Source organism: Panthera tigris, chromosome E3 (assembly GCF_018350195.1).
Source record: "Panthera tigris isolate Pti1 chromosome E3, P.tigris_Pti1_mat1.1, whole genome shotgun sequence".
NCBI classification, from domain to species: Eukaryota; Metazoa; Chordata; class Mammalia; order Carnivora; family Felidae; genus Panthera; species Panthera tigris.
In genome coordinates this window covers 17,771,499-17,797,298 of record NC_056675.1, presented here as the reverse complement: position 1 = coordinate 17,797,298, position 25,800 = coordinate 17,771,499, and the positions used below count along the sequence as shown (strand labels likewise).

At 49.9% G+C, this 25,800-nt stretch overlaps 2 protein-coding genes across 6 annotated transcripts; both read left to right on the top strand.

The window, feature by feature from the left end:
* The first annotated feature begins 7,630 nt into the window (after window positions 1-7,630).
* ZNF48 (zinc finger protein 48) lies at window positions 7,631-12,486 on the top strand. Of its 2 annotated transcripts, none has more exons than XM_042971863.1 (3): window positions 7,631-7,800; window positions 8,339-8,432; window positions 9,648-12,486. In XM_042971863.1, the coding sequence occupies exons 2-3, from the start codon at window positions 8,354-8,356 to the stop codon at window positions 11,447-11,449; spliced, it is 1,881 nt and encodes a 626-aa protein (XP_042827797.1). In that variant the 5' UTR covers window positions 7,631-7,800; window positions 8,339-8,353; the 3' UTR covers window positions 11,450-12,486. The 2 variants fall into 2 exon arrangements, with proteins under 2 accessions (XP_042827797.1, XP_042827796.1); XM_042971862.1 differs by lacking the exon at window positions 7,631-7,800 and adding an exon at window positions 7,993-8,171 and having other exon boundaries at window positions 9,648-12,485.
* On the top strand, window positions 8,345-25,567 carry ZNF771 (zinc finger protein 771). 4 transcript variants are annotated; one of them, XM_042971865.1, is made up of 5 exons: window positions 8,345-8,432; window positions 15,629-15,712; window positions 16,232-16,352; window positions 17,015-17,164; window positions 24,508-25,567. In XM_042971865.1, the coding sequence occupies exons 4-5, from the start codon at window positions 17,024-17,026 to the stop codon at window positions 25,318-25,320; spliced, it is 954 nt and encodes a 317-aa protein (XP_042827799.1). In that variant the 5' UTR covers window positions 8,345-8,432; window positions 15,629-15,712; window positions 16,232-16,352; window positions 17,015-17,023; the 3' UTR covers window positions 25,321-25,567. The 4 variants fall into 4 exon arrangements, with proteins under 4 accessions (XP_042827799.1, XP_042827801.1, XP_042827800.1 ...); XM_042971867.1 differs by lacking the exons at window positions 8,345-8,432; window positions 15,629-15,712 and having other exon boundaries at window positions 16,294-16,352; window positions 17,002-17,164; XM_042971866.1 differs by lacking the exons at window positions 8,345-8,432; window positions 15,629-15,712; window positions 16,232-16,352 and adding an exon at window positions 16,580-16,651.
* Window positions 25,568-25,800: the final 233 nt, after the last annotated feature.

Here is a 25,800-nt window from a genome sequence, read left to right as displayed (position 1 = left end):
ACCATGGGAAGCTTCAACCCCTCGGTTCTCTACACACCTTTTTCCCAAGCCCCCACTGTAGCCCCATCACCCTGGTGGGAGGTGGGTGTAGGCAGAGAGGAAGGAAGCAAGTTAGTATCTCTAGTAAGTGAGATGAAGGCTTTGACTGGGATGGTTAAAATTTTTTAAAGTTCCCACGGTCTACGTGGACCAAAAGTCATAACAAGATTAGAGGTGGGAGGGGCCGTCAATTTTCCTTACCAGCTCAACTGATTCTTAAAAGGACTTCAAGTCTTTGGACACTCCTGGCAGAGATGCCTTACTTTAGAATCCTGGCCAAGGCACTCACCTGCTCTAGCCCCTTCAGGGGCTTCCCAGTAGCCTCAGAATTAAGTCTGAGTTCTGGCCTGGTAGTCAGAGCCTTCCACATCTGGACTCATCACCCCTTCTCTCACTTGCCCTTGGAGAGTGCCCACATCCTTTGTTCTGCCCACACTGAGTTTTTTCTTCTGGCATTCTTGATCCTTCAAGGGTTTGATTCAAAGATCTTCCTCTAAGAAATCTTGCGCAACTACCCCAGGCAGAGTCATTTTCCCTCCTCCAGACCCTAACACCTTTCACAAGCCTCTCCAATGCTCGCATTTGTTTATCTGGCTATCTTTTCTACTGGCTGAGCTTTCTGAGGGCAGGGACCATGTTCTCTTCATTTCTATGCCTTGGGTGTCTTGCACAGGGCCTGGCACAGAGAAGGTGCCAATAAATAATATACTCAATGAATGAGTGCGTAAAATAACAAGTGAATGAAGTTGGTCAGGGCCAAAGGCTGGGAGGCTGCGGAACATATACAAGGAGCCTTGCTTTGGAGGCAGAAAGAACTCCGCAAACCTCAGTTCTACCACTTACTATGTGACCTGGGCAAGTCATTTGACTTCTCTAAACTCCATTTTCCTCATGGTAAAATGAAATACATGCATTTCCACTTAGTTATCAGAACTCCAAGCAGTTTCAGATGACATGTGCTTTGGAATCAATCAGCTACATACACAAACCCTGGCGTTAGACTTGACGAACCGAGTGACCTCTCTGAGCCTTTACAGATGATCTCCTTCCTATGACCTCTTGGGCCCTGCTTGGTCTGGATCCTGTCTACTGCTCCAACCTCATTTTCTTTTCCCATTCCTTGTGGTTCTATTTATTATTTCCCTGTTAACCCCTGTTGCGAACTCAACTGTGTCCCCCCGACCCCAAAATCATGTGATGGAGCCCTAACCCGCAATGTGATTGTATTTGGAGAAGGTAATTGAGGTTAAATGAAGTCATAAGGGACTTCAATCCAGTAATAGGTCTGGGGTCCTTATAAGAAAAGACACCTGTGATCTCTGCGCAGGCCCAGAGGAGGGGCCATGTGACCATGTGAGGACACAGAAGGTGGCTCTCTGTGACCCAAGGAAACCAGAAATCAACCTCGCCAGAAACCAACTCTGCTAGCACCTTGATGTTGGACTTCCGGTCTCCAGAACTATGAGAAAGTTGATGTCTTTTGTTTAAGATTCCTAGTCCGTGGTATTCTGTTATGGCAGCTGAAGCAGACTAAGGTAGCCTCATAGCTCACTCCTATCCCTCGCCCTAAGGCAACCACCCTAATGTGCTTTGTGTGTAATTTTTTGCTTTGTATACATTTTGAAAAATGTGTAGTATGCAGTGCATGTTGACGCAAACGGTTATATATCTATGAATATGTATTTGTTAACTTTTTCATTCATCACTATTTTTTTAAAAAAATTTTTTTTACTTTTTTTTTTTTAACATTTATTTATTTTTGAGAATGAGAGAGACAGAGCATGAACAGGGGAGGGTCAGAGAGAGAGGGAGACACAGAATCCGAAACAGGCTCCAGGCTCTGAGCTGTCAGCACAGAGCCCGGGGCTTGAACTCACGGACCATGAGATATGACCTGAGCTGAAGTCAGACGCTTAACCGACTGAGCCACCCAGGCATCCCAAGACAGAGTAAAAATTTTTAAAGTTTTGTTTTCACAATCTCTACACCCAACATGGGGCTTGAACCCATGACCCCAAGATCAAGACTCGCACGCTCTTCTGACTGAGCCAGCCAGGCGCCCCCATTCAGCGTTATTTTTTAAGATTCATCCACGTTGCCATGTGTCTATCTTACCCTTACTTCACACTCATTTCTATTACTGTCCCCTTCGTGTAACCTTGGAGAAAACCTCTCTGGGCTTTACTTTCTTTATCTATCAGATAGGATTGGAATCTCCTGCCACACAAAACTCCAATGTTGTGCGAGAGTCCTAGGATTATGGAGACATCGTGATTAAGAAATGTGTGGTCGTGGCCATCTGACTTTAACTTCTCTGTGACTTAGTTTCTTTATCTGTTAAATGTTAATAATTCTACCTCTTAGGGTCACGGTGGGGATTCTATGGCCTAATCCACAGTAAGCTCTTAGTTGAGTACCCAGCATATGAGATGAGCTCACGCAGAATGCTAGTTATTGCTAGTATTACTCGAGCCGAGGGGTGTGACATGTCAGCATCTCAAATCTGCTCCTTGCTGAGGATCCAGACAGTGAATCAGTCAGGGTTTCGGCCCTCTGGGGAGACAGAGACAGCCACAAGTGTGTCACAGAGCACTGGTGCTAAAAATGTAGTGTAACAAGAAGATAAACAGAGTACTTTGAGAAGCCAAGGGAAGGGCTAATTATACCCCTCCTCAAGCCACCACAGCTCTTCCTCCAGCGTTTATCTCGCCGAGCAGCCTTAAGGTCTTAATTAAAACTCTGAGCTCCTCCCCGCTGCTCTCCATAAGTGCAGTTGACCCTTGAACAACACGGGTTTAAACTGTGCGGGGCCATCTATATGCAGATTTTTTTTTCTTTTTCTTTTTTTTTTTTTTTTTAGTGTTTATTCATCCTTGAGAGAGAGAGAGAGAACACAAGCAGCGGAGGGGCAGAGAGAGGAGACAGAATCCCAAGCAGGCTCCAGGCTCTGAGCTATCAGCACAGAGCCCCATGTGGGGCTTGAACCCACGAAGCATGAGATCATGACCCTAGCCAACGTCAGACGCCCAACCGACTGAGCCACTTAGGTGCTCCTATGAAGATTTTTTTTTTTTCAATAAATACAGTACAGTACTATAAAGGTATTTTATGATTTTCTTTTTTCTTTTTTTATTTTGAAGAGAGAAAGAGAGCATGTGGGGGTGAGGGAGGGGGCAGAGGGGAAGAGAGAGAATCCCAAGCAGGCTCTATGCCCAGCGTGGAGTGTGATGGGGGGCTTGATCTCACGACCTTGGGATCATGACCTGAGCCGATATCGAGTCAGAAGCTCCACCGACTGAGCCACCCAGGAGCCCCTCTTAAGCTTTTCTTAATAACATTTTCTCTTCTCCAACTTACTTTATTGTAAAAACACAGTATATATACACAATATGGGTTAACTGTTTATCTTGTTGAGGCTTCTGGTCAACAGTATTTTATTAGTAGTTAAGTTTTGGAGAAGTCAAAAGTTGTACGTGCATTTTCAAACTGTGCAGAAGGTTGGCGTCCCTAATCCCTGCATTGTTCAAGGGTCAACTGAATATCCACTTGGTTTCCAGAACCTTCCTATCAGAAATAATTGGCCTCCTTCTCTTTACACCTTCCACCCCCTTGCATCTGCCCTGGGTTCAAACTGATCAGGTCTTCCCTGAGTTATTGAAGAGCCTTTAAGAAAATAACATGTATATTCATTTATTTGCTGTATAATCAACACATTCTTACAGAAAAAATAGAAAATGCAAATGGAATAGAAATGTGTGCATCTAGGGGCACCTGAGTGGCTCAGTTGGTTAAGCATCCAACTTTGGCTCAGGTTATGATCTCACAGTTTTTGAGTTCCAGCCCCACATTGGGTTCTATGCTGACAGCTCAGAGCCTGAAGCCTGCTTCGGATTCTGTGTCCCCCTCTCTCTACCGCTCATTCGCTCTCTCTCAAAAGTAAACATTTAAAAACAGTTTTTAAAAAGATATATACATCTAGTATCACTACCATGGTATAACCCTATTTTGATGTTTATCCTTCTAGATTCTCTCCTAGCTCTATAGATGTGAATAAACATATTTACAAAACTAGGATCATACTATAACTTTGTTTGGAATCCTGTTTTTGTCACTTCATATGTTTTGTACATTGTTCTATAGTGAATACACATCTATATATTATTTTTTGACATATTCATTTATTTTTAGGAAAATGACATTTAACAATTTGATAAGAGTGCTTTTTCTTTTTTTAAAGTTGTTATTTTAATTCCACTTAGTTAACATACAGTGCTATATTAGTTTCAGGTGTACATTATAATGATTCAACAGTTCACATCACCCAGTGCTCATCACGACAGGTGCACTCCTTCATCCCCATCACCTATTTAGTCAATCTCTCCACCCTCCTCTGGTAATCCCATCAATTTGTTCTCTATAATTAAGAGTCTGTTTCTTGGTTTGTCTCTTCCCCCTCCCGCCCCCGCTTTGTTCATTTGTTTCATAAATTCCACGAGTCAAATCATATGGTATTTATCTTTTTCTGATTGACTTCATTTAGCATCATATTCTAGCTCCATTCATGTCATTGCAAATGGCAAGATTTCATTCTTTTTTATACCTGAATAACATTCCATTGCATATATATATCACATCTTTATCCATTCATCAGTTGACAGACATTTGGGCTCTTTCCATAGTTTGGCTATTGTTGATAATGCTGCTATAAACACTGGGGTGCATATATCCCTTTGAATTAGTGTTTTTTAATTCTTTGAGTAAATACCCAGTAGTGCGATTGCTGCATCATAGGATAGTTCTATTTTTAACTTTTTGAGGAAACTCCATTTTTCTGTTTCCCACAGTGGCTGCACCAGTTTGGATTCCCACCAACAGTGCACAGGAACTCCTTTTTCCCTATATCTTAGCCTACACCTGTTGTTTCTTGTGTTGTTGATTTTAAACATTTTTTTTTAAGTTCATTTTTGAGAGAGAGAGAGTGAGCAGGGGAGAGGCAGAAGAAAAGGGAGAGAATCCTAAGCAGGCTCCACACTGTCAGTGCGGAGCCCGATGCAGGGCTCAAACTCACAAACTTCGAGATCATTACCTGAGCCGAAATCAAGAGTCAGATGCTTAACCGACTGAGCCACCCAGGTGCCTCTGATTTTAGACATTGACAGGTGTGAGATGAAATCTCATTGTAGTTTTGATTTGCATTTCCCTGATGATCAGTTGTGTTGAACATCTTTTCATGTGTCTATTCATAGATATTTGGTATTTAGATTGATTCCCATTCTTCCCAGTGATAAACAATGCTGAAATGGGTTGGGCCTGTTTGTGGTGCCATCATTGTGTACTTGTCCCATTTCCTTAGGGGAAGGGGAATTACTGAATCAAAGGAAGTCACGTATCTAAGGCATTTGTGCATATTAACAAATTGTCCTGCAGAAAAGGCTCTCGGTTTGTCTACTATAGAGATGACATGAATTACTAGTGACATAATACTCATTTGCATGCTTATTATTCAAACAAATGTGTCCAGTCATTCATGTTATAAGGTTTGGGGCCTGTTTAGAGAAAGGAAGATCCTGCCTTGACATTCCTATGGGCAATATATGGTGGACAGTTTTCTCATTTAATTATCTAGATTCGTTCTTTTTCATCTTGCCATCAAACCTGCATAGCTACCTAAGGCCCCACCCGGCGACCCTAGAAGGGCTTCTGTATCTTTAGACTGGAGTTCAGGTTCGGACTTAGTGACTCCAGGCTTTCTCTTCTCAAAGTCAAAGCTAGCTCCAAGAGTGAGTATGGTGTGTGGGCTGGCCGCCTTTCAGGGGAGGGTTCCTCCGAGAGGGGCTAGCTCTTTGCCATTTGGTACCCTCTTGCCTCTGTTTGCCAGTACAAGTGCCTGACACATGGGGGGCCCCCAGGAAATGTTTGTGGAGCAAATGAATAAACATACCACTCTAGCTTCCACTGCTTTCCTATTATGTAAACTCATGACATCGTGACACATTAAAACAGAACTATTCTCTATTTTCCTCTTTGAGGGTAGGTCTTAGCCATCTTTGGATCTCAAGCTTCTAGCACATAGTAGGTTTTCGATTAGTGTGTAGGCAACTGTTAATGTGGGGGCACATCGCTCTTCATTCAGCCCCCACCTCAGCCAGCTCTGGACTTTGTTGAAATCTTAGTTCTGTCAGGATTAGCTCAAAAATGCCACCTTCTTTCTTGGTTAGTCTAGCCAAAAGAGTAAAAGCTGATATTTTTTGGCTCAGTGTTTTATACATATTACACATATCAATCCTTAACCATTCAAATTCGGTATTATCATCCCCGTTTTACAGTTTAGGAAACAAAACTAATTTCCGCAGTGTCAAACAGTTAAGTGACAAGGTCAGGAATCAGACTGCATAAATGGCCTTAAAGACAGAGTACACAGCCACTAAACTCTACAGAAGGTATCTCTCTCTGCACTACATTCCTATTTTGTTCGTCAGATTGGTATAGATCTGTCTCATCGTCGGCACATCTCCATATTCTACTGGATCAAGAGCTCCCTAGAGAGTTTCTTTGTAAGTCCAGGGAGTAGACAGTGTCTAGATATTGGTTCGTGATGCTTAAGTATGTACTGATTGATTTGTGGTCCTAGTTTCTGTGTCTAATACCTATGAATAGGAGGCATCCAGAACCATGCAGACTCACTCCCAATTTAGAATTCTTCCTGCTCTCGCACACTATCCTGAACTGGTGCATGTACCTCACACCCTTACAATTAATTCTTTTTCATGGTTTGTGTACTTGCCCCTTAAAACTGGTAGCATCCAAGGATATATCTTACTGGTGTTTCACCTCCTTATTCCAAACTCTTGGCTTAGCACTGAGGTGCTAATAAATTGTGAATTGATATACAAACCTCTGTCACCCCTCACTTATCAGATAATAAACAAACACTTCCAAGCACTCCCCCCTTCCCCAAAGGCAAGCTTGCAGAGTACAGATACTGGGGATCACGCCCCAGGGTCCACTGGCCCATTAAACGATAGTTTAATGCTTTAGCCTCTCCCTGGGTGTGGCCTTTATAGGGTTGTCGACCTGTCCCTAGTCTCCCTGTGGCCTATTTCTTTGTGTCTCTATCTCTTTGTCTCTGCCAGTTTCTCTTTTGTTTCTCTGCCTCTGGGCCTGTTTTCTCTCCAGATTCCCTTCTTTTTCTTATAGCTCTTCCGACTGTGCTCCAACGATTTCATCTCTTATGTTTCTACATCTCTTTGTCTCTGGAGGCCAATCTTCTGCTCCTGTATTTTTGGTTCGCCGCTCTCTCGGTCTCTCTCGGCTTTTGCGTTCTGACTGGGGGTTCTTAGGTTACGACTTTGTGTCTGGCTCAGGGTCTCCGCCCCGGGCCTGATTTCAAAGGCTGACTCTCCCCAGCATTTCCCAGGCATCTGCCTCTAGCCTCTAGCTGCCGCTCAGGCTTCGGTCTCCCCCAGCCCAGCCCCCATCCCCACCCCACCCCACCCCCGGCCGCAGGCCTCTCGGACCCGCCGCGCTTTGTTTCCTGTGTCTCGGCGCCCCGCCCCCGCCCCGTCTGGGGTCTCCGCCGCCCTTTGTTTGCCTGGGTCTCTCCCCCACCCCTTTCCCTGGGTCAGTCTTCGATCTCTCTTTGTCTCTCCGGGCCAGGGTGGCTGGCGCAGTCGGCCAGCCCCGGGGGTCGGCGCAGGTGGCCCGACACAGCGACAATTAGGAAGAGTCTTCGGCCCTCATCACCCGGCTCCGGCCCAGGAGGTACACGGTTAATACCACCGAGTTCGGGCAACTGTCCTCGGCTTAGAGTAGCCCTCTCCGCGGCACGCGGCCTTCCGCCGGCCACCGAGCGCCGGCCGACGCGGGCGGCCTCCACAGGCTTGCAGCTCCTCCCAGTTCCTAGAGCGGCTTGGTGAGGCCTGGCGCTTCCGCTTCCCGTCCCCGCCCCCGGCGGCCGCCCCCGGGACGCCTGGGTCCGAGCCCCCTCCCCATTTGGCGCGGAGCCCGCATACCCCGGCCGCCGGCGGCTCCGGCAGCGAAACCCCGCCAAGGAGCTCGTGAGGGCGCCGGTGTGGCACAGCCGGAGGCGGCTGGGAGGAGAAGGGGGCGCTGCGGGCCGGAAGGAGCAGCAGGTGCAGGGACGGCCGGCGGCGCGGGCGGGGGTCACCGGGAGCCGCACCCCGCACCTCGGACCCGGCCGCTGCCCGGTGCCCGCGCTGGCCGGCAGAGGGCAGCGACAGGGTGCCGCGGGCCGCACATGGCTGTGTGACCGTGGGATTGTGTCTGTCCCCTTGCTCAGGGCGGCGTGCGGGCGATGGAGCGCGCGGTGGAGCCCTGGGGCCCGGATCTCCAGGGCGCAGAGGAGAGGGAGCAGCTGAGAGGCGCCCGCACAGGTGAGGGCCGGGGCAGTGCCTCGCCACGGGCAGGTAAAGGCTGGGTGGGGACTCCGGTGCCGGGCTGTGTCTGGCCGAAGCCCAGAAAAATCGGACGTGAACCGTGCTTCCAGGGGGAGGGGGAGGGGAGCAAAAACCGAGGGAGGGAGCCAACGTTTCTGAGCACCTACTGTGCGTCAGGCCGTGAAGGGGCATCATCGCAAGGACTCTCCCCACTCCTGGATAGTCCTCAGCAGCCTCACAGCCTCTGCCCTACTTCAGGCCTCGTTCTGTCTCGTCTTGACAATTGCAAAAACCTCCCCACAGCCCTTTTCTCTTCAGTGATGCACTCAGCAGCCACATTGATCCAAGTCCAGATGTAATCCTGTTTGCCTTCTCAAAAACCTTCCCTAGTTCCCTTCTGCCTGCTAATTAAAAGCCTTAATGTAGTGTTCGATCTAGGCCTTACATGCCTAATCTAGTCCCAACATCCCTTTCCAGCTTTATCTTCCATTCCTCTCTATGGTTTACTCTTTTCTGTGCTGTGAAAGCTTTGCCCTATCTCCTTATTTCCTCTTTCTCTTGTGACCGCAGTTTTTCTGAGCCCACAATTATAATTATTTGTGCTTGATCTTATCTCTCCTAAGCATTTTGAGGGACAGGTGTGGGTCTGGGTCCTCTCAGGTATATGCAAGATAATTGAAGTAATACATTACACAATGGGCTAATATAAGAAGATATAATAGAAATAGTAAATAGTAGGTGTTCCATATAGAGACAGTATAATGTAGTGGTTAACACAGGCCTGGAAATCAGACAGACCCGAGTGAGAAACGTGGCTTTAATACTTCCTAACCCCTTCGCTGCTTGGCCTTTTGGCCAAGTGTAGTATCTGTTCTTACCAGCGTGATACTTTATAACCTTAAGCAAGTGGCTTAAATTCTTGGAATCTCCATGTCTGTAAAATGGGAGTAGTAGTAGCATTGTATCATAGGATTGTTTGCAAGGATTCAGTGATGGGTAGTTCAGTGACTGGCACGTATTAAGGGCACGTTGACAGGAAGTTACCATTGTTGATGAGAGGCAGCAATAATAAGTATTTCAAAAGTTCAGAGGAGAGAGGGAGAGACATCCTTGTGACTACAGATCGCCAAGGAAGCCTTCCTGGGGAAGGTGCCATCAAAGATAGGAGCTGAGCCAAAGGGCAGGGTCTACTACTCCCTTTTGTTTCCCCAGGTTTAGGGAGTGAGAATGTGGAGATTTCTCAGCCGGATGAGTTTGAACATCCCCCCCAGGAGGATGACTTGGGGTTCAAGGAAGAGGAAGATCCGGCTCCAGGTCATGAAGTAGGAAATGCCTCTCTCAAACCTGAAGGCATCCAGACCTGGGATGACTTGTGGGTCCAGAGAGAGGGACCGGGAAAACCTCAGGCTCGGGACAGAGGTCCCCGGCTCCTGGGAGAGCCACGCTGGGGCCAGGCTAGCGATCGGGCTGCCGTGTGTGGCGAGTGCGGCAAGAGCTTTCGGCAGATGTCAGATCTGGTGAAACACCAGCGGACCCACACAGGGGAGAAACCCTACAAGTGTGGGGTCTGCGGCAAGGGCTTTGGGGATAGCTCTGCCCGTATCAAACACCAGCGAACTCATAGTGGTGAAAAGCCCTACAGAGCCCGACCACCAGCCCAGGGTCCCCCAAAGATTCCTCGGTCCAGGATCCCGGCTGGTGAGCGCCCCACTATCTGCGGTGAATGTGGCAAGAGCTTCCGGCAGAGTTCTGACCTGGTGAAACACCAGCGGACACACACGGGTGAGAAGCCCTACAAATGTGGCATCTGCGGCAAGGGCTTTGGTGACAGTTCTGCTCGTATAAAGCACCAGCGGACACACCGGGGGGAGCAGCCACCCCGGCCCGTGGTGCCCAGACGGCAGCCTTCTCGAGCAGCCACAGCAGCCCCACAGGGACCCAAGGCCCAGGACAAGCCATATATCTGCACCGATTGTGGCAAAAGATTTGTGCTCAGCTGCAGCCTTCTGAGCCACCAGCGCAGTCACCTGGGGCCCAAACCTTTTGGCTGTGATGTGTGTGGAAAGGAGTTTGCCCGGGGCTCAGACCTGGTGAAGCACCTGCGGGTGCACACGGGAGAGAAGCCCTACCTGTGCCCCGAGTGTGGCAAGGGCTTTGCCGACAGCTCTGCCCGGGTCAAACACCTCCGCACCCACAGTGGGGAGAGGCCTCACGCCTGTCCGGAATGTGACCGCACCTTCAGCCTCAGCTCCACCCTCCTCCGCCACCGCCTCACTCACATGGAGCCCCAGGACTTCAGCTTCCCGGGCTACCCTTTGGCCCCCCTGATCCCCAGCCCACCCCCCAGCTCAAGCCCACCCCCACCGCCTCTTGGCACAAGCCCCCCACTGACACCTCGAAGCCCTTCACACTCAGGTGATGGGCCTTTTGGCCTGCCTGGCTTGGAGCCAGAGCCCGGGGGCCCACAGGCTGGGGAGCCACCCCCACCACTGGCAGGTGACAAGCCCCACAAGTGCCCTGAGTGTGGCAAGGGCTTCCGCCGAAGCTCGGACCTGGTGAAACACCATCGTGTGCACACAGGGGAGAAACCCTACCTCTGCCCTGAATGCGGCAAGGGTTTTGCTGACAGCTCGGCCCGAGTCAAGCACCTCCGCACCCACCGAGGTGAACGGGCTCGGCCACCACCACCATCCACTCTCCTGAGGCCACATAACCCCCCTGGCCCAGCACCCATGGCCCCTCGACCCCGAGTCCGAGCCCAGCCCTCTGGACCCAGCCAGCCCCATGTGTGTGGCTTCTGTGGGAAGGAGTTTCCCCGGAGCTCAGATCTGGTCAAACATAGGCGAACACACACTGGGGAGAAGCCATATAAGTGTGCAGAGTGTGGCAAAGGTTTTGGTGACAGTTCTGCCCGAATCAAGCACCAGCGTGGGCACTTGGTCCTGAGGCCCTTTGGGACAGGGGATGGTCGGGCAAGGCCCCTCAAAGAGGAGCCGCCAACAGGACTGGAATGATGGGGTCCAGGGAAGGTGGAGGCCCAGGAGACCAAAGGGAGGGTATCGGCTGCTTAAGCAGAGAAGAAAGGGCCGGGGAGGTGGTGGGAGGGAGAAGAAGGGGAAGAAATGGGAGAAAGGAGTGAATAGATAGAAATAGAGATTGGAGACAATAACCTTGAAGCTCAGGAAACTGTCCTGGCTGGGCTCAGTCAGGATCTTGACAGTGTGGTCTATACCCCCAGCTTCTAGAACACTGCCTTGTACTCTGAATAGTGTAGGCACTCAATAAATACTTGTTGAATGAATAACTGGCCTTAGCCTGAGGGCCCTTAAAGAACTCTAAATTCCTGCTGCCTCTTAACCCGTTAAGGATTGCTCCTACCCAACCTTGCCCTTAGGAGACCAGCACCCTGGCCAGCACCAAACAGGGTTTGACCTGTGTTTACAACAGCGAGACTTCAGGAGTTTGGGGTGGTAGAGAGGCAGGAGCATCTTGAACCTTCTGATGGGGAGAGTGTTGCTGTGTGGACTGCAGTATGCAGGCTCAGGCCCCTGGACATGGCCTTAGCCAGGAAGGGCGCTCTTGGACAGCCCAGACCCATCTGCCCTGGAGAACCCTAACCTGCCCTGACACCTGGACACTGGCAGAATAGACCAGAGACAGCAGAAGGAGCACTCCTACACTCGATGCCAAGCCCAGGTCCTGGTGGACGTCAACAGAGACAAACTGGCTGGGAGAAGGACAGGACTGGAGTGAGGAGAGGCCAGGGAAGCTCCAAGGCAGGACAGCCACATTTCCATGTATCTCCTTGCCAATAAACTTTCTTGTCTGAAGCTTGGACTCTGTGCTTGTGTGTGTGCGCAGGGTGAGGGGTGGAAAAGATGTCAGAGCCCCACCACAGGTGAAGCCATGTGTAACCCTGTGAGGGGTCTCTTGCCTTCTTTGAGCCCAGCAAATAAAGAAGATGGAATAGGCTGCCGCTATCTAGGTGTGACATCTGGTCGAAAAAACAGCCACCAGGTTTGTCAGCTGATACTCCTGACTGACTTCTGGCTGTCCACGGGCGCCACCTACACCACAACGTCGAGCGCGGCCCCTAAAAGGAAAAACTCGGCGCCACAGGGCGGGCTGGGGTGGGGGGGTCGGTCCGTGAGCACCGTTGCTATGGCGACAGGGACCCGGGGAAAGGTGGCCGTCCGTCTAGTACAGGCACAGAAGTCCCCGACACTGATGCTGGGCCTACTGGGAAACCCCACCTCCCTGAAGCCCTTTTTTATTTATCGGGAAACAGGTCGTTTGACTGCATAGTCCAAAGGGAGGGCAAAGGGGATGCCTCTTTAGTCCCTGGAAAAAAACAACCATATATTCTCAGCGACCCATGCGTCATTAGGAACAGGACTACAATTCCTAGCTTTTTCCGAGGAGGGCGCCAATGGGGAGGAAAAGAGGAACTGACCTGATTGGCCAGGGACAAAGAAGACGAGGGCAGTTAACCCATCTGAGAAATGAAGTACAAGACCGCTTAGCAACTTCGCGAGTTGGGCGTCTCCGCTATTCTGCGTGGGGGGAATGGTCCCCGGATAGACGCTCTCGCGAGATCGTAACCATCCGCCGGGCTTCCCTAGAAACCAACGAAAGCTTGCTAGAGCGCCCTTCCTCCGGGTCTTCCCACCTCTGCCAAGTTGTTAAATACACTCTCGAAACCCTAGAATGCTGCATTCAAGCCTGGGGTTCTTGGAGACTTCGGTCCTTAAGTGCACACACACCCACAGATCTGAATGGAGGTCTCCGGGGGCGTTTGGAAGATCGCCCCTGCTGGGTTCCGTGTTTCCCCTCCCAACCAGTCGACCTCCAAGCCAGCCTGCAGCGAACTTTGTAAAATTACATCTGACTGTGTCGCTCCCCTATTAAAAACCCTGCCGTATTTCCACATTTCTCTGTAAAACGTAACTCCTTGGCATTCAAGTTGGCATTCAAGGTCTTCCATTTGTGTGATTTCCGCCCTGTGCCTCTCAAATATTGCTCCGTTTACTTGGAATGCTCATCCCCATCCCCACTCTCTCCCCCTTGTTAACCTCTCCAAGTCAGAACGCTTCAAGCATTACTTTCCCCCACAAGCCTTCCCTGAACCTCCAGCCTGGGTTAGAATCTACTTATTCTCAATACTTAACACCTGCAGAACTTCTTGAGGCTTATTAGTCACTCGACAGCATTACCTACTGTGTGCTGGGTATGGGGGATAGGAAGATGAATAAGACAAAGTCTCTGCCCTCGGTTTCTATGCAGAAGATGGACGTTGGCCAAATAATTCCAAGTGTAGTAAGGACTCTGCAGGAAGCATACACACAGAAGAGAATCCTGCCCGATTCAAAGGCCTCGCCAAAGAAGTGGCAACTAGAACCTAAGAAAAGGAGTGGGGGATAGGATAGGAGCTGGAGTCTTCTAGGCAGGAAAAAGAGTATGCACCAAGTCTTTGGGCACCCAAGAATTTAAGTAAAGTTCTAGTGAGTCTGAAGGCAAATAGTGAAATGCAGAGGGGTGAGGTGTAAGATGAAGCCTTTTCCAAATTCAACTTTCTACCCCACCCTCACCCCCCCACCCCCGCCCGGTCCTAACAGCAGCCTGGCACACAATAGGCCTCACTGAATACTTCGGTGAACGGTGTCCTTGAAACATGATGGGCTCTTCATAGGAGTTTACAATCCCATAAACTGCTACTTCCTTGTCAATATGGCAAACTCCCACTCATCTTTGAAGGTCCTTCACATTTTTCTCTTCAGCGAGGGCTGCACCCAATAACCACTCCCTTCCAAGGGGGTTATTCAGTTATTCACTCATCTTACTATGCTGCCGGAACACTTATATACCTATTGTTTTCCCTTTCATATATGTATATGTATATGTATATGTATATGTATATGTATATGTATATTTATTCATATATATATATATATCACAATCTTTTTTTACTAGACTCTAAGATTCTCAAGCACAGAAACTAGATCTGAGTCCTGGTATATGCTTGTACACATTTGTAGACCAAATGGACAGAAGCCCTCTTTTTCCTTTTTCGCAAGCATCTGTTCCAAAGCCTTCCCACAGCAGGAGACCCTGCCAGTGGTGACTTTCGCTGTTCCCAGTGGAGTCTCCTCACTGACTGAATCAGGGCAAGCAGGCCTTGCCTTTTGCTAGAAGTGGGGTTCCAGCCATAACCTGGCCCCTCCCTACCTCTTCTCCATCACTCATATTAGATTTACCCTTTTGCTAACTCACTTGGCTCCGGTCACATAAACCTCTTTCTGTTCCTCAGATATGCCAAGCTTATTCTCACCTTAGGCCTCTGCAGTTCTGTCTCGAACACTTTTCCTCCAGATTTTTGAATGGCTAATCCTTTCTCCCCATTCAAGATTCATCTCAAGTATTATTTCCTCAGAGATGCTCCCCCTATCCACATGAAAGAAACCCCCAACCACAGCCACACTCTCTACTGCATCATCTTGCCCTATTTATTTCATTATCTGAAATTATCTTGTTGACTTACTTGCTTACCATTTTTACACTCTTAAAATCTCCATAGCAGCCAAGATTTTTGTCTGTTTTGTTCACTACTGCATCTCCAATACCCAGAATGGTGCCAGGCATGTAATAGAGCCCAAGAAATACTTGATAAGAGAATGAACACAACCAAAGTGGGTCTTGGTGACCTTGAGTGTGAGTATCCAGGCACACTTTCTCTGAGGAAGAACAAAAGTTTACCAGATGTAATCCCAACTTCCAAACTATGCCCTGGCCTCTGAAGACTGAGACTCAGGTTTGAGTCCTAGCTCTGTCACCAGCTTCCCCACGTAACTTCATTTCTGAAAGATAATTTGGTGAAATCGAAAGGACATGAGCTTTGGAATCTGGTACTTACCAGCTATGTGACTTTGAGCAAATCATTTAAGTTCTCTGAGCTTTTGTTCCTTCGTTTGTCAGAGGGAGACATTATTATTGATTCCCACTGGACTGATATATAAAGAGACATAAGGATTATAAGCAATTACTGAATGTTATTTCTCTTTTCTTTCCTTTCTGAATCTTAGTTCCCCCGTTCGTAAAATGGGAGAATTAAGTATCTTTTTCAGGAGAAGTGGGAAATACAGCTCTTCATACAAAATATCTTAGTTTTTAAAATTTTTATTTATTTTTGTATGTAGGCTTCACACCCAGCAGAGAGCTTGAATCGAGACCTTGAGAAGCTGAGATCAAGAGTCGGAGGCCTAACCAACTGAGCCACCCAGGTGCCCCCATAAAATATCTCAATTCTTAAATGTGGCAAATTAAAATGTGTAAAAGACCTGTATTTTTTAAAACTAATTTTTTTAAAAAAAAGTAAAAACACCCTGAGGGTCAAACAAGATACTTCTGTGGACTGGGTTTGACCCGTGGGACTACTGATTTCCACTTAGGCTATTACTTGTCAGGGACGCTATGCGAATTCTTACTGTATAACTTGCGCAAATCGGTTTTATCTCCATCAAGTTCTGATAGCTGATCTGTAAAATGGACCCACCTTTGTGCAGATCAAAGATCATGTGTGTAAAACACTTAGCATAATGCTGGCGCATAGTAGGCACGCCACACCCTAAGTGGCTGCGGTAGCTTGGGTGGCTGTTGATTTGCGAAGTACATATTCAAGGGGCAAGACATCCCAGACACCAGGAGACTGGGAGGGCGACGCCGGGAAAGGAGAAAAAATAGGAGAGGAGGAAAAAAGAGGGAAGGGAAGAGGTGAGCAGGCAACCGGGTCCGCCCTCCAGGCGGGGCGCCAGCGAGAGGCCCAGGCCGGGGCGGGAGCGCACGTGGCCTATTTTGGGCGGAGCAGACGCGCTTGGCCGCAGCGGAGATCTCCGAGGCGGCCACAGGAGACGATCCTTGAAGGTAGGTAACAACTGGACCGCGAAGACCTTGGACGCCGGGATGGGGCGGCCAGGGATTCCTGGGAGTTGGGGTACAGCGGAGGGCGCCAGATCTGGGCTCGCCACCCTCCCGGGGCAGTTCTGGCCGGACGCCTGGGTCCTCTGGGCCCCTCCTCCTCGTGGGCGGGGTTAGGTGACCTGACCAATGACTGGCCGTCTGCGAGGCCCCGCCCCACCCCGCCCCCGGAGCCGCGGCCTCGCAGAGTGCCCAACCGCCCGGCGCCCTGGCCAGGGGCTGTGCGAGCGCCGAATCTGCGGCTGGTGAGTGCGCACCCCACCGGGGTCTCCGCCCCGATCCCGCCCCCAGACCATGCCCTAGAGCTCAGGGCCTCTGGCCCAGACGCGGGGGAGTGACTCAGCGTGGGGAGGGTGCCGACTTGCTGGGGCTGGAGATTCGTACTGCACAGGGCCTTGAATGCCGGGATGAGTGGGGAGAACGAGTGTCTTCGGAGCTGGTCCTGGGGCGTGGGGCTGGGCTGGGCTGGGTGGAGGGAAGAGGGCAGACCCAGAGACCAGGGCAGAGCGGGAGAAGCCAAGGCTTCACAGACTTGCTGGGGTCAGGGCCACGGGGCGGGGTGGGAGTGGGTGCAAGTCCTGAGCTTTTGACCCAGCCCCTCACCCCAGAACACCAAGATGCCTGGTGAACAGCAGACAGAGGAGGAGGAAGAGGAAGAGATGCAAGAGGAGATGGTGCTGCTGGTGAAGGGTGAGGAAGATGAGGGTGAGGAGAAATATGAGGTGGTGAAACTCAAGATCCCCATGGACAACAAGGAGGTACGTGTCCCACACCAGGGGGCCTGGTTTCTCTTATGTCTGGTCGGGTCCAGCCACCCTCAGACAAACCATCAATCCAGCCTAAACTTTTCTCTGCATCTTAGACCTAGAATCTCAAGTTGGTGGCCCATCCTTCTGCTCTATTGCCCATGCTGCCATCATACAGATGACACACTTGCTCTGCCAGGCTCTGTGCTGGGTGCTGGACAGGGAATGCTCTCCTTGGTTCCCCCGGTTCCCCGTGGAGCTTGAGGACGAGCGGGATTAAAGTGACAAGTAACCACACAGCTACAATCCCGTGTGATGGGTGCAGGCACAGGAGGTGTGGAAGTCCAGAGCTGGGAACTTAATGCACACTTAGGGGTGAGGAGGGGGTGGTTAGGTAGGCAACAGCATTAGGAACACCTGACTCTTAGTAGCATTTGCTATGCACCAGACACTGTTCTAAGTACCGCAAATCTGTACCGTGGTTAGGATTTGTTCCATTTCACAGGTGAGGAAACTGAGGCCCAGGAAACTGGACGGTTTGGTGACTGGCCCAAGGTCTCAAAGTTAAGAAGGAGATGGCTTAGCTGAGGCCAGTGGGGGTCTGAGATTTAAAAGGAATGGCCCCTTACGTGGCCCAGGGGAGTGGGTGGGGCACTGGGAGAAGGGAAGGCACTGGGAGAAGTAGTTCAATCAGGCTGTAGCATGGATGAGAGTAGGGTGGCTGGCAGCCTGGGGCGGGGGAACCTCTGGTTTTACCCTGAGGGTTTTGAAGGTTTAAAGAAAGGAATTTTAAGGAGATCTCAATATGAGTTAGATTTCCCCACTGGAGATCCTAACTGCCACCAGGTATATATTTCCACTTCCAGAACCCTAGAACTCTCACCCCAAGACAGAGGAGCCCTGAGTCCAACTGGAGGGCTCCTGTTGGGCGGGGTTTCTGGGCCCAGGCTCCCTCTCATTTCGTTCTGCTAGGGGCCAGTTCTCTGGAAAAGACAGTTCTGCTGCCCCCTAGTGGGTGTGGTGGGCCTTAGGGGGCGGGGGCTGGCTGCTTTGGCAACTGCTTCCAGTCAAAATAACTGTTTAGTTCCGTTTTCCTCAGGCCTCCTTGGCCTGTCATCCTAGTTCAGCCTGTGTCTTCTGGCTCTGTGGATCCCCTCATCTCCACCTTTGGCCTATAATTTAAGACCTCAGACTCCAGGGCTTGGTGTAGACTTCCAACTCTATCACTTTCCAGCTGTGTGACCTTGGGCAAGCTTCTTAACCTCTTTGTGGCTCAGTTTCCTCATTTGTAAAAGGGAGATCATAACAGCACTCACTTCCTGAGGTTGTGGGGACTGAGTGAATTAATACATGTAAAGAGTCAGAACTGTGTCTGGTGCATAATAAACACTACGTAAGTATATGCTGCTGACATTCATTCTTCTCCCTGGGGTTCAGGACCGGACACTAGGTAATCCTTTTGGAGATGTTTCAAGTCCTTTCTATCAAAGAACTTTGTGGGCTGAAACCTGGGGCTGGGAGTGGACAGAGAAGCCAACGGAGGCCTAGACAGAGGACGGAGAGCAGACAACTCAAGGCAGTGGGGAAGGCTTCAGGGAGATGACTTGGTCCTTCAAGACTTGGTGATTGGTAAATGGAGGAGGAGAAAGGCCTCCCAGAAGGAAAGAGCAAACGCAAAGGCTCAGAGGAGACGAGGCCAGAGAAGTAGGCGGAGCCAAAGTGTAAAAGGCATTGGAAGCCAACATGGAAATTTAGACATAGTCTCAAATCGGAGGAGGGACATGAGTGATTTTCTCCTTAGAAGAAACACTGGCTGCCGTGGGGTACCAAGCCAGGTAAGGCTGGTAGCCTAGTCTAAGGTTTTGACAGCAATGGGGAAAAGAGGGAGAGAAGGGGACATTTGTGAATCCTGATTGGACTGGCTGGAGGTAAGGATGAGGATATGGGGAGTGGGCATGTCTAGTCATCAAAGGTATGTAGGGCTAGACTCTAAATGGTATCATGTAGCAGTGAAAAGCATTGGTTCCAATCCTAACTGCCAGTCACCAGCTTTGCCTTGGCTTTCTCGTCTGTATAGAGGAGTCATGAGAGTTAAAATCCTTGACTGCCCACCTGAAAGGTATCATCTGGGTTACTGGATTTGGGGGGGTGGCGGGGGTTGGGATTGAGGATGACACACAGACATCCCACGAACTGTGCCCGCAGCATAGCTCCTTAACTTGCTGTGTGGTCTCCCTGAGTCTCAGTTTCTATGAAATAGTGACCTCAAAAGCTCTTCCCAGTGCTAACATTCTGTGACTCTTAGCTATCACCCAGGCTCATGGCCAGTCATTGTCCAAAATAGGCCTTAATTATGCTGCACTCAGGGCCTGGAGTATCCTGTCACTGCCCATCAAAACCCAATCTATCTTTAGTGAATAGAAAAGATTTTCTCAGAGGGCTCTATGCACATCCAATCCTCTCTCTCTCTGCTTAAACCCTTGAGTGGTTTTCTGTTTCCTTCAGGATAAAGTCTCAGCTCCCTAAGCCTGGCATTCAGAGCTCCTCACCATCTGACCTCATGTCCTGGCTTATCTCTAATCACTCAGCTCCTATCCCAAGCCCTGACTTCAAACACACCTGACCCTTTCTCATCCCTAAGACTTTGCCCATATGGTCTTTCAGCCTGTAAACCCCTCTTCACCTTTTCTACCTGTTTTCTTCGGGAGCTGTTCTTGTCTCTTCTAGATCAGGTTTCTTAACTTTTAACATGCGTACAAATCACCTGGTGATCTTGTTAAAATGGAGATTTTGATTCTGCAGGTCTGGGGTGGGACTTGAGAGTCTGCATTTCCTTCTTTCTTGTTCTTTTTTTTTTTTTTAATATATTGTTTTTTAACGTTTATTCACTTTTGAGAGAGAGAGAGAGAGAGTGAGAGCGGGCCAAGGGCAGAGAGAGGGGGTCAGAGAATCCAAAGCAGGCTCCAGACTCTGAGCTGTCAGCCCAAAGCCTGATGTGGGGCTCGAACCCAGGAACTGTGAAATCATGACCTGAGCTGAAGTCAGACACCCAACTGACTGAGCCACCCAGGCACCCCATCTTTTTTTTTTTTTTTTTTTACTCTTTATTTATTTTCAAGAGAGAGACAGACAGAGCATGAGTGGGGGAGGGGCAGAAAGGGAGACACAGAATCGGAAGCAGGCTCCAGGTTCTGAGCTGTCAGCAGAGCCCGACGCAGGGCTCAAACTCAGGATATGTAAGATCATGACCTGAGCCAAAGTCGGGCGCTTAACCACCGAGCCACCCAGGGGCCCCAAGATTCTGCATTTCTAACAAATTCCTAGTGATGCTGCTGTTGATCTGTGGACCACAGTTCCTGTAGCTAGGAGCAAGAGGATAGGGTCTTATTTTATACTTTGTACCAAAAAGAGGGGAGATTCTGATTGCTAAAAGAGTCCAGGGGAGGGAGACAAGCTGTGCAGGTGATCTCAAATTTGTCAGTGAGATAGAATGGCATCATGGCAGAGAAGAGGTATTTTGGATGATGACAGACTTTCAGTTCAAATCCTGGCTCTGCCATTGATTAGCCGTATGGCCTCGGGTGATCACTTCACTGCCGAGCCTTATTTCCTTACTCAGAAACGGAGCAGATGATACCGAACCCAGAAGGTTGTGAGAGTTTAAAATGAGAACATGGATGAAAAGCACTTAGCACAGTTCCTGGCACATAGTGAATGCTCAGTGGATGGTAGTAGTTGTTGTTGTTGTTGTTGTTGTTGTTGTTGTTGTTAATTAGGAAAGTAAAGGCTGAGGAGAATATGAATTTTAAAAAGTGATTAAAAAAAATACTTAAGCAAGGGGGCGCCTGGTGGCTCAGTCAGTTAAGCGTCTGACCTCGGCTCAGGTCATGATCTTGCGGCTTGTGGGTTCGAGCCCCGCATCGGGTTCTCGGAGCCTGGAGCCTGCTTCGGATTCTGCGTCTCCCTCTCTTTCTCTGCCCCTCCCCTGCTCACTGTCTGTCTGTCTCTCTCTCAAAAAATAAATAAACATTTTAAAAGTTTAAAAAAAAATACGCAAGCAGGAAGACAAAAATCACAAACTTCAGCTACCTGGATTTTCATATTATTATATTTGTCTCCTCATAGTACCCTCTTGTTATAGTGCAAATGCCATTCTAATGTCTAAGTCTACTAGTTGCAGAATTAAGGGCATGGAAGGACCTTTAATGATCCCTTAGTCTGGTACTGGCCAAGCCTCAGTGACCTGTGTGTCGCTCACCTCTTGTGCTCATTTATGTACTCTTTTCTTCCGATAGATTCACATCATTTTGTTAAATAAATCTGCCTTCATCTAAACAATAATACTGATGGAATTGTGGATTTCATGTGATCTACTGTTTTTCTAATGTCCATGAAAATAAATACACAACGGTTATAAGATAGTTTCCCTACATAACACCTAGAGTACTCTTGCATGTACGGGGTGTGCATGCCTCAAGTTGGGAAATTTTTATCTCACCTAGCCTATCCCGCCTTCCTTGGGACACTGAGGCAGGGGAAGGAAGTGACTTGCTTGGGGTCTTAATGAGCTAGACCCTACCTGTCTTACCAAGATTCTTCCTGGAGGGCTCCTGGCTGGCTCTGTCAGTAGAGCATGTGACTCTTGATCTCAGGGTCATGAGTTTGAGGCCCCCGTTGGATGTAGAGATTACTTAAAAAAAAGAAAAGAAAAAAAACTCTTTCTGGGGCCCTGAGTCCTTAAGCTGGCGATACTAAGGTTACTCATGTGAAGATTTCCTTTCACCTGAGTCAGTGAGCCCAGCATAAGAAAGCCCTCGGGCTGGTCAGTTATCTTATAGAAGGGTGCCAAAGAAAAAATGGGTCCAAAAAATGTAAATATAATGAGAAAAATTCTCTCCACAATGGCCGACACGTTTAAACAAACACAACAGATGTCAAAACCAGGGCAAGACTGGAAAGTATGACCTTGAATTCAGACTGTGCCAAATCTGCTGTGGGGAGTTTCTTGATTTAAAGTATCAAGTTGTATTTTAACCTCGAATCCCTCTTGGAGAGCACCAGAGGCTTGGAGTCCAGCCTCTGTCACGTCTTGGCTGTTCTAGTACAGGGAAGCAATGTAGCCTACTGGTTAAGGGCGAGTGCTGACTCCCTCTGGCTTTGTGAATCTGATCTCAATGAGCCTCTGTTTTCTCAACTATCAAAAGATAACACCCAATTCAAGGGGATGACAGGAAGATTTAATGCAATAATGTACATAAAGTAGCACTGTCAAAGCCTTAACTGTATCGTTATCACTGTTATCATTATATGTACATTTAAACCAGAATTCCCATGGTTGATCATTAATTTCCCAAACTGCCTTGTTTTCCAGTTTCTGAGTTGGTTACAGAAAAGCCACTGACTATTTACAAAGGATCTTGAAGGACCTGAAGTTGCTATCCTTGCACTTCAGAAAGAAAAAAGCCTCACTGTTCTTGTCACTCACCCTTTTAAGAGAGTTTCTTTGTCTATAAAGTGAGAATAGTAGTAACTACTTTGTGGAGATTGAATATGGGGAGCAGCTAACACTTTCTTGTCCTTAATATGTGCCAGGTATTTCATTTGGTCATGAATTAATGTGCCTGTTTGGTTCATGGTAGGGGCTCAATACCACTTCTGCTGGGGTGAGCATTCTCTTTTCTTTTTCTTTTTTAATTTTTTTTTAATGTTTTACTTATTTTTGAGACAGACACAGAGCATGAGCAGGGGAGGGGCACAGAGAGAGGGAGACACAGAATCTGAAGCAGGCTCCAGGCTCCGAGCTGTCACCACAGGGCCCGACGCGGGCTCAAACTCACAAACCGCGAGATCATGACCTGACCCTAAGTCGGACGCATAACCGACTGAGCCACCCAGGTGCCCCACATTCTCTTTTCTAAGAAGGGAATAATGTGCCCCCAGTATTCCCCTTCACTCCGCTGTTAGTAAAAAGTTTTCTCTTCACCTGTCTCTTACAAAGCATTTCTTCTGATTGTATCTCTGGAGGCTCAGACCTCATGAAACTGGCTCATTTTCAAAACTTTCCATTTCAGGCCTTGCCTTCACAACTTAAAAAATGATAAGTGCTTGCTCTGAAAAGTTTATTAAAGAGCCTGGACTTGGTCCTGGCCTGGCTTCTAAGACACCATACCATGCCTTCCTGGCTCTCCTGCCTCACTGACTGCTCCCGTTCAGCCTTCTTTGCTAGCTGATCACCTTGCTGCCCCAGGTTCTCTCTCCCCATTCCTGGGGTGATCTCATCCAGACTCAGCTTTAAAAACCATCTATAGGCTGCCGGCTTCCCAATTAACATCTCCAAGCATAGGCTTCTTTCTTGAGCTCCAGATGTGTCAAGGAGAACCGCAGATATGCTCCAGAACAGATTTCACCTACCGCCTTGCTCCTACCGCCCTCATCTCTGTAGATGGCCACCCCACTTTTGCAGTGGCCAAACTCAAAATCTGGGTGGAGTCACTTTGAACCCTCTCTTTCATTATACCTCAGAGCCAATCTACTGTCAAATCTGTGGTCTTCAACTACACGATATACCCAGAAGCAGGCCACTTCCACTTTCCACCTGTCACCTGGGTGTGAGCCACCGTCTTCAGAGACGGCTGCAGTATAGTGGCCTCCTCTCTGGGCTCCTGCTTCTGCCCTCTCCCCTCCTTGCTTCTGTTCTCAACCCCAGCAACCTGAGTCTGATCTGTTCAGGTCCCTGCTCCCAATCATCTGACATCTCCTCTTTTGGTTCCCCATCTCATTCATATTACTTGACCCTAAGCTGAGAGAGTCCCAGCAAGACCATCCCATTCATCACTCTCCCCCTCAAGCATTCTGCCCTAGGCACTTTTTCTTGCCCTTCTTGGAACTCAACAGGCAGACCCCCTGCAGCCTGTTCTTTCTTGTGTAGCCTGTTCTTTCACCTTCTTTAGGTCCCTCTGCTCACGTTTTATCAGTAAGGTTTCTTAACAATCCTATTTAAATGAAGCCTCCCCCTCCCTGCCCCAATGCCAGCAACTTCTTATCTGTTCTCCCTGTAGCGGGACTTTTTAAATTTTAATGTTGAATCCCCAGTGCCTAAACATAGTCCGGCATATCTTGCGCACTCAATAAATATTTGTCGAATTAATAACAGAGAGCTTGAGTATCACTAGGCCTTGTGATACGTGCGTTAACATACTGTCTCATTAAAAGCGCACAACCGTCCCGAGGCGGGCACCGTTGCTTTTTCAGTTTTACAACGGGGAACTGAAAGGCTGCGGCTTGCGGAGACCCGGGTCTCCGGCTCCCGCCGCCCGCAGTCAGGGCTGACGTCTCCCCACCCCTTCTCCCCGCAGGTCCCGAGCGAGGCGCCAGCGCCGTCGGCCGACCCGGCGCGCCCACACGCGTGCCCGGACTGCGGCCGCGCCTTCGCGCGCCGCTCCACGCTGGCGAAGCACGCACGCACGCACACGGGCGAGCGGCCCTTCGCGTGCACCGAGTGCGGCCGGCGCTTCTCACAGAAGTCGGCACTGACCAAACACGGCCGCACGCACACGGGCGAGCGGCCCTACGAGTGCCCCGAGTGCGACAAGCGCTTCTCGGCCGCCTCGAACCTGCGGCAGCATCGGCGGCGCCACACCGGCGAGAAGCCGTACGCATGCGCGCACTGCGGCCGCCGCTTCGCGCAGAGCTCCAACTACGCACAGCACCTGCGCGTGCACACGGGCGAGAAGCCGTACGCGTGCCCGGACTGCGGACGCGCCTTCGGCGGCAGCTCGTGCCTGGCGCGCCACCGACGCACGCACACGGGCGAGAGGCCGTACGCCTGCGCCGACTGCGGCACGCGCTTCGCTCAGAGTTCGGCTCTGGCCAAGCACCGACGCGTGCACACCGGCGAGAAGCCGCACAGGTGCGCCGTCTGCGGCCGCCGCTTCGGCCACCGCTCCAACCTGGCGGAGCATGCGCGCACGCACACAGGGGAGCGGCCCTACCCGTGCGCCGAATGCGGCCGGCGCTTCCGCCTCAGCTCGCACTTCATCCGTCACCGTCGCGCGCACATGCGGCGTCGTCTCTATATCTGCGCTGGTTGCGGCCGGGACTTCAAGCTACCCCCTGGCGCCACGGCCGCCACTGCCACCGAGCGCTGCCCAGAGTGCGAGGGCAGCTGAGCCGCCGTTCTCGTCCCTGTGGGGCTGCTAGCGTCCGGCTGGGGGCAGGGACACCCTGGGACCCCTACCTGGGGCTGCATTACCCTGGATCTCCCCGCCCCACTAGGAAAGGGGTGGGACAGCAGGCCTGACTGCCTTGGAACTGGGAGGCCGGGAGAACGCCCTACTGCGATCCCAGGAAGCAGTGCCCACTCCCTCTCACTACAACCCCTTGGCCCGTGTTAGTGAATAAAGTATTAAATCCTCACTCCACCCGTGCCTGTGAGTGAGGGGAGGAGGAAAGTTGGGGTTTTCCCCAGGCTTGAGTGATATGAACGAGTTACCATGGAGCCAAGTGAGGCTATAAGCCCAAAAGGATTTCTTGCACCGGCTTTACGGGGGGGGGGGGGGGGGGGGGGGGATTGGCCCTTGATTGTCCTCATAACTTCAGGTCTGGAAGGGTGCACAAATCCTGCACATTCTGATCAAACAGCCACTGCA

Excerpts from the sequence above, each read along its gene's own strand:
- ZNF48 (XM_042971863.1), top strand. The coding sequence starts at position 8,354 with ATGGAGCGCGCGGTGGAGCCCTGGGGCCCGGATCTCCAGGGCGCAGAG. Across the intron at positions 8,433-9,647 it reads GCTGAGAGGCGCCCGCACAG|GTTTAGGGAGTGAGAATGTG; the intron begins GTGAGGGCCGGG and ends TTGTTTCCCCAG.
- ZNF771 (XM_042971865.1), top strand. The coding sequence starts at position 17,024 with ATGCCTGGTGAACAGCAGACAGAGGAGGAGGAAGAGGAAGAGATGCAA. Across the intron at positions 17,165-24,507 it reads TCCCCATGGACAACAAGGAG|GTCCCGAGCGAGGCGCCAGC; the intron begins GTACGTGTCCCA and ends TTCTCCCCGCAG.